This window comes from Thalia democratica, chromosome 5 (assembly GCF_965202585.1).
Source record: "Thalia democratica chromosome 5, ktThaDemo2.hap1.1, whole genome shotgun sequence".
In the NCBI taxonomy this organism is placed as follows: Eukaryota; Metazoa; Chordata; class Thaliacea; order Salpida; family Salpidae; genus Thalia; species Thalia democratica.
In genome coordinates this window covers 7,073,134-7,088,523 of record NC_139169.1, presented here as the reverse complement: position 1 = coordinate 7,088,523, position 15,390 = coordinate 7,073,134, and the positions used below count along the sequence as shown (strand labels likewise).

Sequence of the window (15,390 nt, the reverse complement as noted above, 5' to 3'; positions counted from 1 at the left end):
TTACAAAAATTAAGAAAATTGACATTAAGCAAGTCAAATTAAAGTCAACAACCTTGTCCAAAAAACTTAAGCAATAGTTATTAGTAACACATTTTTTATGCTTGGACTAAACTGATTTTTCATTTCAATGTAGTGTTATTAGAATCCAACAAACTATATTTAATGTATTTAGCTCATATTTTGAAAACAACAAAAATATAAAAATTTTAATATGCGTAAACTATATGTTATATTAACAGAAAATTAAAACTGCTTTGTTTAAGTTTTAAAGAAGTTCAAAATAAAGCACCTAGAGTGTTTCAAAAACCTGTTACAACAGTTAAGTTTAGTTTTTACTATCAAAAATGTTGCCGTAAACTTTTAAGTAAGTGCTTAAGATACTTAAATGATAAAGTTAATTTATTCAATTAATTTTTCACACTTGTGTTTCAATACGCAAAGATATTTTAACTTAAATTAATGAAAAAACATTTAATTTTTTGAGTTATTTTAACAAATTTGAGATGAAAATGTTTATCTATACCAATAACAAGTTTATAAATGTTCTACATTATTTATAAATGTTCTACGTTTTACCTTTGAAATCATACATTGAGTATTAATGGTTGAAAATCTTAAGAATAACTAATTAGTTATAAATAGTTATATACAACAACACACGAACAAAAGTTAAAAAATAAACATATTAACTTTAATAACGTTTTAATATCAACTGTAATAACTTTATTATTAACAATGTATCAATATGTACTTGCCCTAATTGATTTTTTCCATTATAAAAATGAATATAAAAATAAAATCTACACACCAACAATATGCATTTAAAACTAAGTTTGTAAATTACAAAAAGTTTGAACAAAAATCAGTACCTAACAACATATTTTCAACATTTCGTATAAGTTATTAGACAACAAAAGTGTTCTATATTGTTAAATAACAGAAAGTTTTGAAATCATTCAAAACCTCCAAAATAATAAAAACCTCTTCTTTCAGTTTTCCATTCATTTTTGTTGACATTATAAGTGAGAATTCTTTCTTCTACTCCTATTTCACCTGAACAATATACTAAAATTTTGTCACAAATACAGACTGCAGAAATGTATTTGAAACAACTTTGATCTAAATGCTTGATACTAGTGAACTTCATGGAACTGCTATCAAATACCTCGCAAGTAGCATTTTTCTCTCCACCAATGACAAACAGCTTGTTGCCCATACAAACAGCCCCATGTAGACATCTTTTATCAATCATGCGAGGCGGAAAGTCCCATTTGTTCTCGTAACAATCATATGCCTCTACGGATCTTAAATCTACTTTATTTTTACCGTCGTATCCTCCAGTTAAGATAACTTTACCTTTGAATACTGTACAACCTGCAAACTGCCTACATTTATTCATTTTGGCTATTAATATCCACTTACTCCTTTTTGTATCATATTTATAACAACTTTTTATACCTCTTTTTTCAGTAAATCCACCAAAGACATAAATGTTTTTCATAAATGAACAAGCGCTGCAGTTACCTCTATTATCAGGTATTTGAATTACATTAATCCATTGGTCAGTTTTATCAAAATAATACCTGAACGAATCTACAAACTTGTAATTATCTTTTAGATGAGTTTTGCTGTTAAGGGGTAATCTACAGCAAACAACCCATACATTGGATCTTTCACATATTGTTGTGTCACTGTTTGAATGTCTCTAAAAACTGTTTATTGTTTGTTTTTTTTTGTGCGTTCTACTTTTCAAATCTTTAAAAGACTAGCATAACTTTAGGCTAAATACAAAATAAATAAAAAAAAAAATGCAAAATTTACTCTTAAAAAAACAAGGGTTTAATTATATAAGTCTAAATTTTATTTGCAATTTAGTTTTACTACTTTTTCCATAATTTAAATTTAGGAAAAACATTAATCAATTTAATTTATTGATATTGAATTATTTATATTTAGATGCAACAGATTTCTTTTCTCTTTTTGGTGTTCACGCACATAAGTATTACATTTGTCTATGTTAGAGAAGTCATAAAAAATAAGAATAGTACTTACAAAAAAGGATACATTAACATCAAAAGTAACTAAAACAAACCTGGTTTACAGGTGTATTTAATATTTGTCTTAATAAATTTATACAGTTTATCAAAAGGTTGATCAAAAGGAATAAAAAACTTACTTTGAAAACGAAATGTGGTTTGCCGCTGGTTTTGTACCTTATCCCATTACCAATCTTCCTGGAATGGACCAGTGTCTCGTCCAAGTCAAGAACGAGCGTTTTTCTTTTGACCATTTTTTTGACAATTTTAAATTTTTTAATTCACCTGTAAAGTTTTTAGTTAAATACAAAATAAAGCTTCAATTTTACAACTTCAGCAACTATAGTAAACGTTTAAATATAAACTTCACTACTACACAATTGTTAATATCAAGCCAAACTAAGTGTTTCTACATTTTAAGGAAAAAGATATATAGTTTATATCTATAATTTAGATACCAGTTTAAAAAAAAAAAAAAAGTTAAAAAAAATCATTAAACAGGTAAAATACCATTTTTGGTGCTAACTATTAACTTTTAATTTAAAGCGCATTAAATTTTTTGATTAAAAATTAATTAATAAACCTATATTTAATTAATTTATTAAATTAAAGTAATAGAACTTTTAATCTCTGCTAAAATATGTCTAAAAAACATGTGATTTTTATTTTTTATAGTACATTTTGAGTCTGTCGACCTAATTAAGGATATAAATGAAAATGTAATACATGAAAATTATAAAAATATTTTAACATCTTGTGTTTTATTCTTTATAAAAAAATCTTAACCATGAAAATTCTTTTAAAATGTAAACGGAAAAAAATTTAAAAAGCAGTTATATTAAAATGCTAATAATTTGACTTTAATTATTTTAATTTATTTTTTATTTTATGTTTTATATTATATGTAACAAAATGCTATCATTAAAATTTAATGCTATAAACAGTGTACGCTTACGTTACACATTTTTAGATAATATAAATACTTAACTTGTTTCATAAAAACTACTAGTATAATTATGTTATAAAAAAACTATACTGTTTATTTTATAATTTTAAATAGAAACATTTGCAATTTTTTATCATCAAATTGTTTTTGTTGCAATTTATGCTAGATTTTAAAGATAAATAACGTAGAATTCACCGATAATCAAATTAATTTTATCCGTAACACTTGTACTACTCAAGATATCAAAAAAACTATTTTTTGACTAATTATGACGTGATTTAATTATAAAATTTAACAAATTCGAAAAAATCTTGTGTTTTATACTTTATAAAAACAACTTAACCATAAATACTCTTTTAAAATGTAAATGGAAAAAAATCTAAAAAACGGTTATTTTAAAATGCTATTAATTTGACTTTAATTATTTTACTTTAATTTTTCTTCATGTTTTAAGTTAAATTTTACAGTATGCTATCATTAAATTTTAAATGCTTAAAACAGTGTACGCTTACCTTACACATTTTTAAATTATATAAATTATTAACTTGTTTCATAAAAACTACAAGTATAAATAAATTAAAAAAAACTATACTGTTTATTTTATAATTTAAATAGAAACATTTGCAAATTCGTTCATCAAGTTGTTTTTGTTGAAACTTATGCTAGATTTTAAAGATAAATAACGTAGAATTCACAGATAAACAAATTAATTTTATGTGTAATACTTGTACTACTCAAAATATCAAAAAAATTTAATTAATTATGACAAGATTTTATTTATATGATATAACAAATATGATTTTATGTTTATTGTTGAAGAGAAAAGACAAAAAAACAAAACAACAATTTCCAAAATTTCCATTAAAAACGAAGTATTTAAACTACAAAAATGTAGTAAGTACCAAACAGCAACATATTTTTTTAAAATTTGAAAACTAAAATGAGTTAAAATAAATATCATAATCAAACAACAACATACACATTGTACATTGAATAAAATTATCAGGCAACATGGACATTTTAAATTGTTAAAAAACAGAAAGTTTTGAAAGACATACTAAACCTCCTTCGAATTGCTTAAAACGATTACTTCTACATACCATTCATTTTTGTCAACATTATAAGTGCAAATATTTTCTTCTCCTGACGTATACCCTGAACCAAAAATCAAAATTTCACCAGCAACACTGACCGCAGAAACAAAATGATAACAATCGTGATCTAACTGCTTGATACTAGTGAACTTCATGGAACTGCTATCAAATACCTCGCAAAAAACATTGTAATTCCCACCAATCACAAACAGTTTGTTGCCCATACAAACAGTTCCATGTAAACATCTTTTTTTAATCATTCGAGGCAGAGAGTCCCATTTATTCTCGTAACAATCATATGCCTCTACTGAGCTCAAACTTATATCATTTTTACCATCGTAACCACCAGTCAAGACAATTTTACCTTTGAATACTGTACAAGCTGTATATTGCCTACATTCATTCATACTGGCTATAAATATCCACTTACTCCTTTTTGTATCATATTTATAACAACTTTTTATACCTCCTTTTTTAGTAGATCCTCCAAATACATAAATATTTTTTATAAATGAACAAGCGCTATAGTTACCTCTACCATCAGGTATTTGAACTACATTAACCCATTGGTCAGTTTTATCAATATAAATCCTGAATGAAGATCGTGTTTCAGATACGCCTTTAAAATATAATCTTGAGCAAACAGTCCAAACATTGGATCTTTCACAAATCGTTCTGTCACTGTCTGAATATGTCTTTGAATAGTATATGTTTCAAATTTGTTAAAGCTACGAGAGTTTAGCCATAACATTTCTCGTTCTATCATACTAGTGTTTCCAGAAATGATAACATCAAAGTTTTCTTGTTCACAAAATCTATTCTGGTACAAAATTCGTGTTGTTTTAGAAGAAAAACTAACTGCCATTTTAAACCTGTAACTTTGGTATTTTTAATTTTACAGTAACTTGTGTGCTTGTGAAATATTGGATTTTGTAGAATAATTCAATCAAAAATTTTATTTATTTTGTTTTTGTAGAACTATATACTTATATGTTACTAGTAATATTTGACTCTTTATAAATGTAATGTAGTTAAATTTGAATAGTTTTGAAGTAAATTTAAAAAAATTAAAAAAGAATTGAATCTTAATTTGAATACTCTCAACAAATTTTTAAACTTACTAATTTATTTGTTTTGCAATTGCTTAATCAGTTTATAAAACTTTGTACTAGTTCAGTAAAACAATATTAGTTCTTCTTGGATATAAATTTAGAAAAATTTTAAGATAGTCTTTTTAAGTGTTGTTTATTATATTTTAATATGTATTACGACCTTGAACAGTTTTAACATTGTATATCAATAAACAAAAAACGAAATATTTAATTTAATTCTTTGTTTTGAACGTTTAACTCTTTCTTATTTTTATCCGTCCTTTAACTTTAATGTAAACCTAGTTGTCATGGTATACTATCAAAGTCCACCCACGTTCTAAATCCCCACAATTTTATATATATTTATTTATTGATTCATTTTATATATTTTTGCATACTTATTTTTCACTATCACTGTTATCCCTAACCCTTACACTCGATCGATAAGTGGTTCTCGAATTTGATTGGGTCGATTTTGTACGTGGGTGGACTTTGAACGTGTCCCAATTGTCATATATAAATGAATTTAGAGTAAAACATGTGAATTAAACAACTCTTTTTGACTAAGCGTATTTTACTAACTAAAAATTTAAAAACAAACAACTGTAAAACCTCTACAACTTTTATAGCATAGTTATGTTTATTGACTGTAATATGAATGAGTATAACAACTGATTTCCTTTGTTACTACTTAATAAGAATCAGATATAATAAACACCTAAAAACTTAATTAACAATTCTTAGTCAGTCTGAATTTCTTCAATGGATAAATAAAAATCATACTAAAACTTTTTTTTTATTAATTTAATTGAAACATTAAAACTATATTAAACGTTCCATCACTTTGAAGATTGAAGTAAAATCAAAGTAAATAACAATTTTTAAGTCTTTTAAAATTTGAAAATTTTATCACCTTTGAATTTCCTGGTGAGTACTATTTATTTAATTAAAACTACTAACTTATAAAAGTATATCTAAGTTACAGATGTTTTTTTTTTATGTTTAAAAAAAAAGCAATTAATACTATTCATGTATATTAATAATAAATAAGAGAAAACTAAGGTTAATAAAACTATTACATTGTAAACTAAATATTTAGTTTAATTGCTAATACATGAACAATATTTTTGTCTCACCAAGAATAAACTGGTTAGTGAAAATAAAATATCATTTAAAAATTTCATAATGATGCAATGCAAACTACAAACAATATGTGAGAGTGTTTAATCTAATTTGTAGTCTTTTTTTAATTTTTAATTTGTGGTTAGTTTTGAAAGTTCTGTTGTGTGTTTGTACTGGAAGTAGCTTGTATTAGCTTTTCCAAAAACTTTTAGGTTAGAAGTTCTTGAAGTCAATAATATGTTTTATACTTAAAGACAAAATCAAATGGACACAATCTGTTTTACAAAAACCCTTAGAATTATTTTTAACCTAACCTTAACTTAAAAACTTGAAGATCAAAACAATTAGAAAACATACAAGAATCAAAATAATTGTAAAAATCATATATTCGACAGAAATAATCACCCAAAACTAAATGATTTCCTTTGTTACAATATAATCAAATATCAGATATATTAAACATCTCAAAACTTAAATAATAATTCTAATTCAGTTTGTTTTACGTGAAAAAATAAGTTTTCAAACCTTTAAATCAGTGATATTTTTTCAACGGATAAATAAAAATCATATTATAGTTTTTTTTTAATCTTAATGAAACATAACAAATATATTAAACGTTCCATCAAATTTGAAGATTGAATTGAAATCGGAGTAAAAAACAATTTTTAAGTCTTTGAAACTCGATCGTATAAAAACTTTATCACCTTTGTATTTCCTGGTAAGTTCACTTTATTTAATTTAAATTACTAATTTATAAAAATATATAAACTACTAATATATATATACTGATGTTTTTTTATCTGTTTTTAATAAAAAGCTATAAATACTATCCATGTATTTTAAGGTAAATAAGAGAATATAAAGCACAATAAAACTATTACATTGTAACTAAGCATCAAATGTAATTGCTAAAACACGAACAACATTATTAATTGACCAAAAATAAACTGGTATAAATATTTATAAAATTAAAATAATAATTAAAATTGTTATCATGATGCAATGCGAACTACAAACAATATGTGAGTGTTTGAACGGCCGGTAATGCCCGGTTACTATAAAGATACTTATCGATTTTACATTAAATGTGGTTTGTCGTTAATGTTGTACTTACAAACTTACATTTTACTTTATCTTTCAGTTTCATAACTGCCAGATTTGTATGATCGCCATACAATTACTCAAGCGTGAAATTTTAAGTTAAAACTAATAAAAATTAACTTACTTCGCAAAACTCTTAAATTTAATAGTATTGCAACCGTGCCTAGTTTTTTTATGTTTGCGTTTAAGAAAGCCTTTAAACGGCTCAAAAACAATAGTTTTAGAAATAAACTATATAATCTACTAGTACATACTTTATGTCAATATTAAACCGGTTAAAAAAAAACTAAACACTCATTTTATCTATATAGTAGAGTTTTTAACTTTAACTTTATCATACAGAAATATAAAGATTTGTTAATATTAAGTAAAAATTAAAAAAAATGTAAATGTAATTAGTAAAAAAGAAAAACTAAGAAAAAATGTAAAACTTAAAAATGTAATGTTTTATTTTGTAAAAATGAACAGTTTCTTTATTTTATTTAGATAGATTTAATATTATCTCAATTTTAGAACTTTTTAGAATTACTGAAGAAAATAAGGATTACTGCTGCTTAAACAATCGACAAATGCAGCCAACCAAATGATAAAATAAAAATCGCGACGTTGATTTTGGCTGGAAAACAGCTAACGCAGAAAAAGAATACTTACAAAAACTTTAATTTTTGTTTGTTAGGAAACTTTGCTGCCTGTTTTATGCTTAGTTGGTAAACTTTTTACATGCCGATCTTATTTTAAAGATCTTTAACATAGCTCTAACAGTTTCTTTTACCGTTTCAAAAATCTTACATAGTTTTTGAGATCTAAAGCTACAAAGTTAGATAGTTTAATGGGTTCCTTATGTAAGGATTTGAAAAATTTTAAAAAATAAAAGCTACCGACTGAGGGTAAGGGTTAGGGGTAACAGTGGTAGAATAAAAGAAAGATTAAAAAAATATTTAAAGAAACAAAAATAAAAAATTTAGGTTAAAAAGAATTAAACAAAAAGAAATAAAAAATTACCGACCGAGGGTAAGAGTTAGGGGTAACAGTGATAGAAAAAAATATATACTAAATTAATAAAAAAAAAATATAATTAACCCGTGCAAAATTGTCTGCTCATGCAAAAGTGACCCTTCGTGCAAAAGTATCTTCGTGCAATTTTGTCCCCTCGTGCAAAAGTATCTTCATGGAATTTTGTGCATTCGTGCAATTTAGTAGCTAACCGTTCTAGTTACGTAAGTAAACGATTAGTTTAAGTAATTAACAGAACAGTAGACTGCTGTATAACTGCCTAAAAGTTTCCTATTTATTAATAAACTAGTGCATTTTACTTTACTATAATTTTCTAAACGAGGCAAATTACACATCAGTGTCTTTTTAATTCTTAATATTTTTAACATAACTTATTTATTAAACTTAAGTTCAGGTTAAGTATTCAAATATATATATTTTTTTATTTCTGAAATAACTTTTTACTTTTCTATATGGATATTTTTTTATGATATATTTTGTTTAATTTCCTTATTCATATTAATCTATTATGTTTAACCATAACAATTAAAGCACAAGAAAAACTACTTGATAGCAAATTAGATCTGTTATTCTTAAGTTAATTTCAATTTTAGAGTTTAAAAATGTGTTTGAAGAAATTAATCAGATTTTAAGTTAATTAACGAAACAGGATGTTTTCAAAGTTTATAGTTTAAGGTTCAAAATTAATATTTCTACTTATATAAGCCAAAACAGTTAACTTAACTTCATTACATTTGCAGACATCCATACAATACTATAAACATAAAAGTATCCATTTCAACTTATAATAGCTAAAGTTAGTTTTAATCAGTATAAAAAACCTAATATAACAAGAATTTTTATGCTTATTACGATTAATAAACATAAATATGCTAAAAAAGATATAGACTTTATACAGCTGTTTGATTTTCTATGTTTTAGTAATTAAAAATACACTTAGTTAAAAAAAATTGTTAAATCAATGTATTCTACTGTATATTTGTTTATATATGACAACAAGGTGAACATATTTACCTCAAAGTTAAAGAAATAATAAAGATAAGATGGAGTTGAACGTTCTAAACAATTAATTAAACTAACAATTTCGTCTACTGCTTAGTAATATACAATGCTAAGACTGTACAAGGTCGGACAACATATTGACGTATATTAGACAACACTTTGAAAACTATGTCAAAAGTTTATTACATTTCTTTTAAAGTGTGATTGATATTGTAATATTAAACTAATATAAAGTTTTACAAATTTATTGAGCAATTGCAAAATAAGTAAATGAGTCAGTTTGAAAGAATTGTTAATAATATTAAAATTAAGATTTAATTTTTTATAACTCATATTTGACAAAACTAATTTCACTTGGCTACATTACATTTATAAAGAGCCAAATATCACCAGTAACATAAAAGTATATAATTCTAACTAGTTTAAATGATTTTTTTTTATTGAATCATTCTACAAAATCCAATATAAAAATTCGCATTAGTTACTGTAAGTTAAAATGTACTAAAGTTACAGGTTTAAAATGGCAGTTAGTTTTTCATCTAAAACAACACGAATTTTGTACCAGAATAGATTTTGTGAACAAGAAAACTTTGATGTTATTTTTTCTAAAAGCACTGCTATGTTAAAACACTCTGAGGAAAGAAAAGCTTTTAGAACTAAAATAAACTCAGATATAATTGAAACTATATATCATTCAAAGAGACATTCATACAGTGACACAACAATTTGTGAAAGATCCAATGTTTGGGTTGTATGCTCTAGATTACCCGTTCGCAGCAAAACTCATCTAAAAGATAATTACAAGCTTGTTGATTCTTTCAGGATTTATCTTGATAAAACTGACCAATGGATTAACGTAATTCAAACACCTGATGATAGAAAAAACTTTAGTGCTTGTTCGTTTATGAAAAACATTTATGTCTTTGGTGGATTTACTGACACCCCCCTTAAATGTTCTTATAATTATGATACAAAAAGGAGTAAGGGGAAATTTATTGCCAAAATGTATGAATGTAGGCAATTTGCAGGTTGTACAGTTTTCGAAGGTAAAGTTGTCTTGACTGGTGGTTGGGATGGTAAAAATAAAGTAGAATTAAGTTCAGTAGAGGCATATGATTGTTACGAGAATAAATGGGACTTTCTGCCTTGTATGATCAACAAAAGATGTCGACATGGAGCAGTTTGTTTGGGCAACAAACTGTTTGTCATTGGTGGGGTAAAAAATGCTACTTGCGAGGTATTTGATAGCAGTTCCATTAAGTTTACTAGTATCAAGCATTTAGATCAAAGTAGTTTTAAATATGTTTCTGCAGTCAGTATTAGTGACCAAATTTTAGTATATTGCTCAGGTGAAAAAGGAGAAAAAGGAACAATTTTCCTTTATAATGTTAACAAAAACGAATGGTACTCTGAAGGTAACGGTTTTTCTAATTTTGGAGATTCTGATTGTCTTTCAAAACTATCTGTTATTTAACAACATAAAAACTCTTTTGTTGTCTAATAACTTATACGAAATGTACAAAAAAAAATTGTTAGGTTCTAATTTTAGTTTAAACTTTTTGTAATTTACAAACTTGGTTTTAAATGTATATTGTTGTTGTGTTCTTTTTTTTTCTTTTCGTTTTAATAAATAAGAACACGTACATATATTATATACTGTTAATACTAAAACGGTATTAATGTCAGTGTGTATAACTTATAGTTTAATATTCATATATTGTTGTATACAACTAGTATAGCTAATTTTTCTTTGGATTTTTAACCATTAATACTTATTGTATGAATTCAAAGATTAAATGTAGAAAAATTTTAAATAAATTATAGGTATAGACAAACAATTTCATCTTAATTTAAAATGTGTTTCATTAATTTAAGGTATATTTTTTTGCATATTGAAACTTCGGTGTCAATAAACAATTGAAAAAATTAATTAATCAGTACAGTATTTAAATTATTTACTTAAAATATAAGGGCAATTTTTTTAAAAATAAAATACTAACTAAATTATAACTTTTGCAACACTCTAGGTGCTGAATTAAACCATTATAAAACATTAATAAAGCTTTTATTAAGGCAATTTAAATTACTAGCTGTTTTGATTTTACTTTGTTTTTACATGTAGTTTACGCATATTATAAATTCTATATTTTTGTTGTAATTGAAATATAAGCTAAATACATGAAATATAGTTTGTTGGATTCTAATAACACTAGAATTAAATGAAAAACCAGTTTAGTCCAAGCATGACAAAAGTGTTTCTAATAACTATTGTTGACGTTTTTCGAATAAGGTTGTTGATTTTGATTTAAGTTCTAAGTAGTTAAGTGTTGTATTATTTTATACATTCCTAAAGTATATTCCTGTTAGATTTAATTCTTTTGTAATAGTTTTGACCACATGTAAAGTGATTTATAAAGTTGATGTATTTTATATACTTGTTACTGTTTGCAAATTTTCTTTAATACAACATGTGCATTGATCAGTCATGCATAGTTTTATATAGAGTAGCCCTAAGTATTATTTATTATCAGCATGTAGTTTAACTAAAGTACAAATTATAATTATGTATATAGTGTACATTATAGCCCTACAATTAAATTCGATACAAACTGCCATCAATTCTGTTCTTTCATTGATGCAGTTTGTATCGGATAAAAGTATTAATAAAGCTTCTTTTAAGCACTACCTGCATGTTATTGTTCCGGGTTTATATGTTTTCTATTAAATTTTAAAGTTAATTTGCAGTTTTGTTTTTATTTTTTAATTTATGGTTAGTTTCGAAAGCTCAGTTGCTTGTGTGTACTGTAAGTTACTTGTATTAGCTTTTCAAAAAAAAATAGGTTTGAAGTTGTTGAATTCAATAACATATTTTTATATTTAAAGACAAAATCAAATGGAAACAATCAGTTTTACATAAACAATAAAATTATGTTTTAATCTAACCTTAACTTAAAAACTTGATGATCAAAACAACTAAAAAGTATATAAATATAAAAATAGTTATAATAATTATTTATACGTCATAAATAATCAACCAAAACTAATACTGTCACCCAAAAACCAATTATGATTAAATGTTTTAAAGGGTTGCATACTAAAGTAAAAAAGGTTTTATGAAGCTTCTTTGCAGTTATAAAAGTTGTAAAGTCGTGTTTACTTTTTATTGCAATATTTAAAAATAAAATAAATAATAATTTTCTAAAAATTAAATAACTATATAAGTTTACCAGCTTTTTATATTGTAATATCAAGGTCATCATAAGATGCTTCGTGCCATCAATAACAAATAATGAATTCTACCACACGACATCAACAAAGGTATCCGAGACAACTTACGACCATCAACAACAGTATCCGAGACAACCTACGACCATCAACAACAGTATCCGAGACAGCCTACGACCATCAACAACATCTAAGACAACCTACAACAAATAGCATCGGTTTCTCGCGACTATGCTTGACTGATGACTCCTAATAAGAACGAAAAGGGTTGTAGGTTGTCTCTGTAAGTTAGATGTGCGTTGTGGAAAATAATAGTTTTGTTTTTTTACATAATGTTCTGAAAGTTTAAGTATGGGAGTATTAGTAGATTTTTAGAGCAAAAGTATTAATCATTTTTTCAATTAATCATGCGAGGCAGAAAGTCCCATTTATTCACGTAACAATCATATGCCTCTACTGAGCTCAAACTTATATCATTTTACCATCGTAACCACCAGTCATAACAATTTTACCTTTGAATACTGTACAAGCTGCATTTTGCCTACATTCATTCATACTGGCTATAAATATCCACTTTTTCCTTTTTGTATCATACTTATAACAACTTTTTATAGCTCCTTTTTCAGTAAATCCACCAAAGACATAAATGTTTTTCATAAATGAACAAGCACTAAAGTTACCTCTACCATCAGGTACTTGAACTACATTAACCCATTGGTCAGTTTTATCAATATAATTCCTAAATAAAGATCGTGTTTCAGATTCGCCTTTAACATCTAATCTTGAGCAAACAGTCCAAACATTGGATCTTTCACAAATTGTTATGTCACTTTCCGAATGTGTTTTTGAATTATATATTGTTTTAATTTTATCAAAGTTACGCAAGTTTAACCTTAAACTTTCTCGTTCTAACACATCAGTGCTTCCAGAAATAATAACATTAAAGTTTTCTTGTTCACATATGAAAATTTAACATTGTTTTCATTTAAGTTTTAAGTGTTGTCTATTATATGTTAATATAAGTTACATCGTTGTATAGTCTTAGCATTGTATATAATTAAGCAAGTCATTGTTTTGAACGTTTAACTCTATCATTTCTCTAACCTCTCTTTAATTTTGATGTAAATATGTCATTGTTGTCATATATAAATAACTATACAGTAAAATATATTGATTTAACATTTTATTTTGACTAAGTGTATTTTTCATTACCAAAACATAAAAAACAAACAACTGTAAAACGTCTACAACTTTTTTAGCATAGTTATGTTTATTGATTGTAATATAGCTGAGCAGAACAACTGATTTCCTTTCTTACAATATAATCAAATATCAGGTATAATAAATAGTAATTGTTTTAGATTAAACTATGCTTTTACAAGTTCAAAAGTTACAGATAGTTGTTAACATCCTAGTCAGTTTTGAATGATCGAATAAGTTTTATATATGAGACAAAATCTAAAAAATTGTACTTACATACACCTACAAATGTTTTAGTGTAAAAGTTTAAAGTAAACAAATTTTACTGCAGCATTTTGCTTTTTACCAAGATTAGTTTTTTATACTGTGCTGAAACTAAAAAATACACTTTTTGTGTTGATTTTTAAATGAATTAGATAAGTGCAGTTTCTAAAACTCATTCTGGAATTTATAGCTTTAGCTTTATTATGATGCACTAAATTTAAAAATTACATTTCTACTAAACCAGAATCGTTCATTCTCTTACGTCATAATATACAGTATAAAACTAACACATTATTTTTTAATAAATTTTACAACCAATTTAAACGAAATAAAAAGAAGAAACAAGCAGAGCCATCATAGTGTCCTCTATATTTTTTATCGTTCACTTTGGTCCTCGTTTTTTGGATCGTACGCCACGCAGGAGGCGGCGCCATCCGCGGACCATGTGCTCGAAATACAGGACAAGGAGAACTGCAACTACAAGGGGGAGTTCCCCAAGGACAGGAAGAGGATATCGCGTCCTGCGGCGACTATTAAATTAGTTAAGGTAACTTATAAATAAGTTAGTAAAAGTTATGATTTATATTTAATGAAAAAACAAACTTAATAAAGTTAGCAACAACCGCTATTACAGTAAGGAATATATGCTATTAAACTTTCATTGGAACTAGTACAGTAGAAATTATTTAAAAGTTCATATTTACCATATTATTAGTCAAACGCAACAACTATAAAAATAGAAAGGATTAATAAAAAGAGTAATAACGTTCAAACTTTACAAACATGATTTACCTTATATCAATAAAAACTGAAGAACTGTAGAGAAAAATATTAGTCAATTGGTAAGTGGGACTAATCACTCGGCAAAGCCGATCGTTGAATGCATAGTTGAATGGTTTTGGTCTTTTGCAGTGGTTGAACTTGTTTCAACACTTATTGTAATTTTGAACACAATACACTTTATGTGTTAGAAATGTTTAAGAAATAATATTTTTAACAGTCAAACTTTGCAAAAGGATTAAAGTTTTATCAAAAACTTTTTTTAATTACAAAAAGCTCTTTTAAAGTTTTAGTAAGTTTTAAGCCAGTCTTGTCGGGAAACAAAAACATAATACATAAGTAAATTATAAAATTTGAACCGAAAAAGTATTTATTAATAATTGGTATGGACACAAGCTTTTCAAGTGATTTCTTTTTGTAGCACATAAGTTTTCTCTGCTTTATCTATTAATTGTTACAGTCGTGTTATGTTTTATTTAATTCTTAACCGTATAACACTTTTATTTATTAAACAA

The 15,390-nt window shown here is 25.5% G+C and overlaps 1 protein-coding gene across 1 annotated transcript; it reads right to left on the bottom strand.

Annotated features, from left to right (window-relative positions):
* Positions 1-952: 952 nt before the first annotated feature.
* LOC145836234 (kelch-like protein 25) lies at positions 953-4,483 on the bottom strand. Its single transcript, XM_082944053.1, has 3 exons — positions 4,083-4,483; positions 1,114-1,385; positions 953-1,053 (listed from the first exon to the last, which is right to left on the bottom strand). The coding sequence occupies exons 1-3, from the start codon at positions 4,481-4,483 to the stop codon at positions 953-955; spliced, it is 774 nt and encodes a 257-aa protein (XP_082800179.1).
* Positions 4,484-15,390: the final 10,907 nt, after the last annotated feature.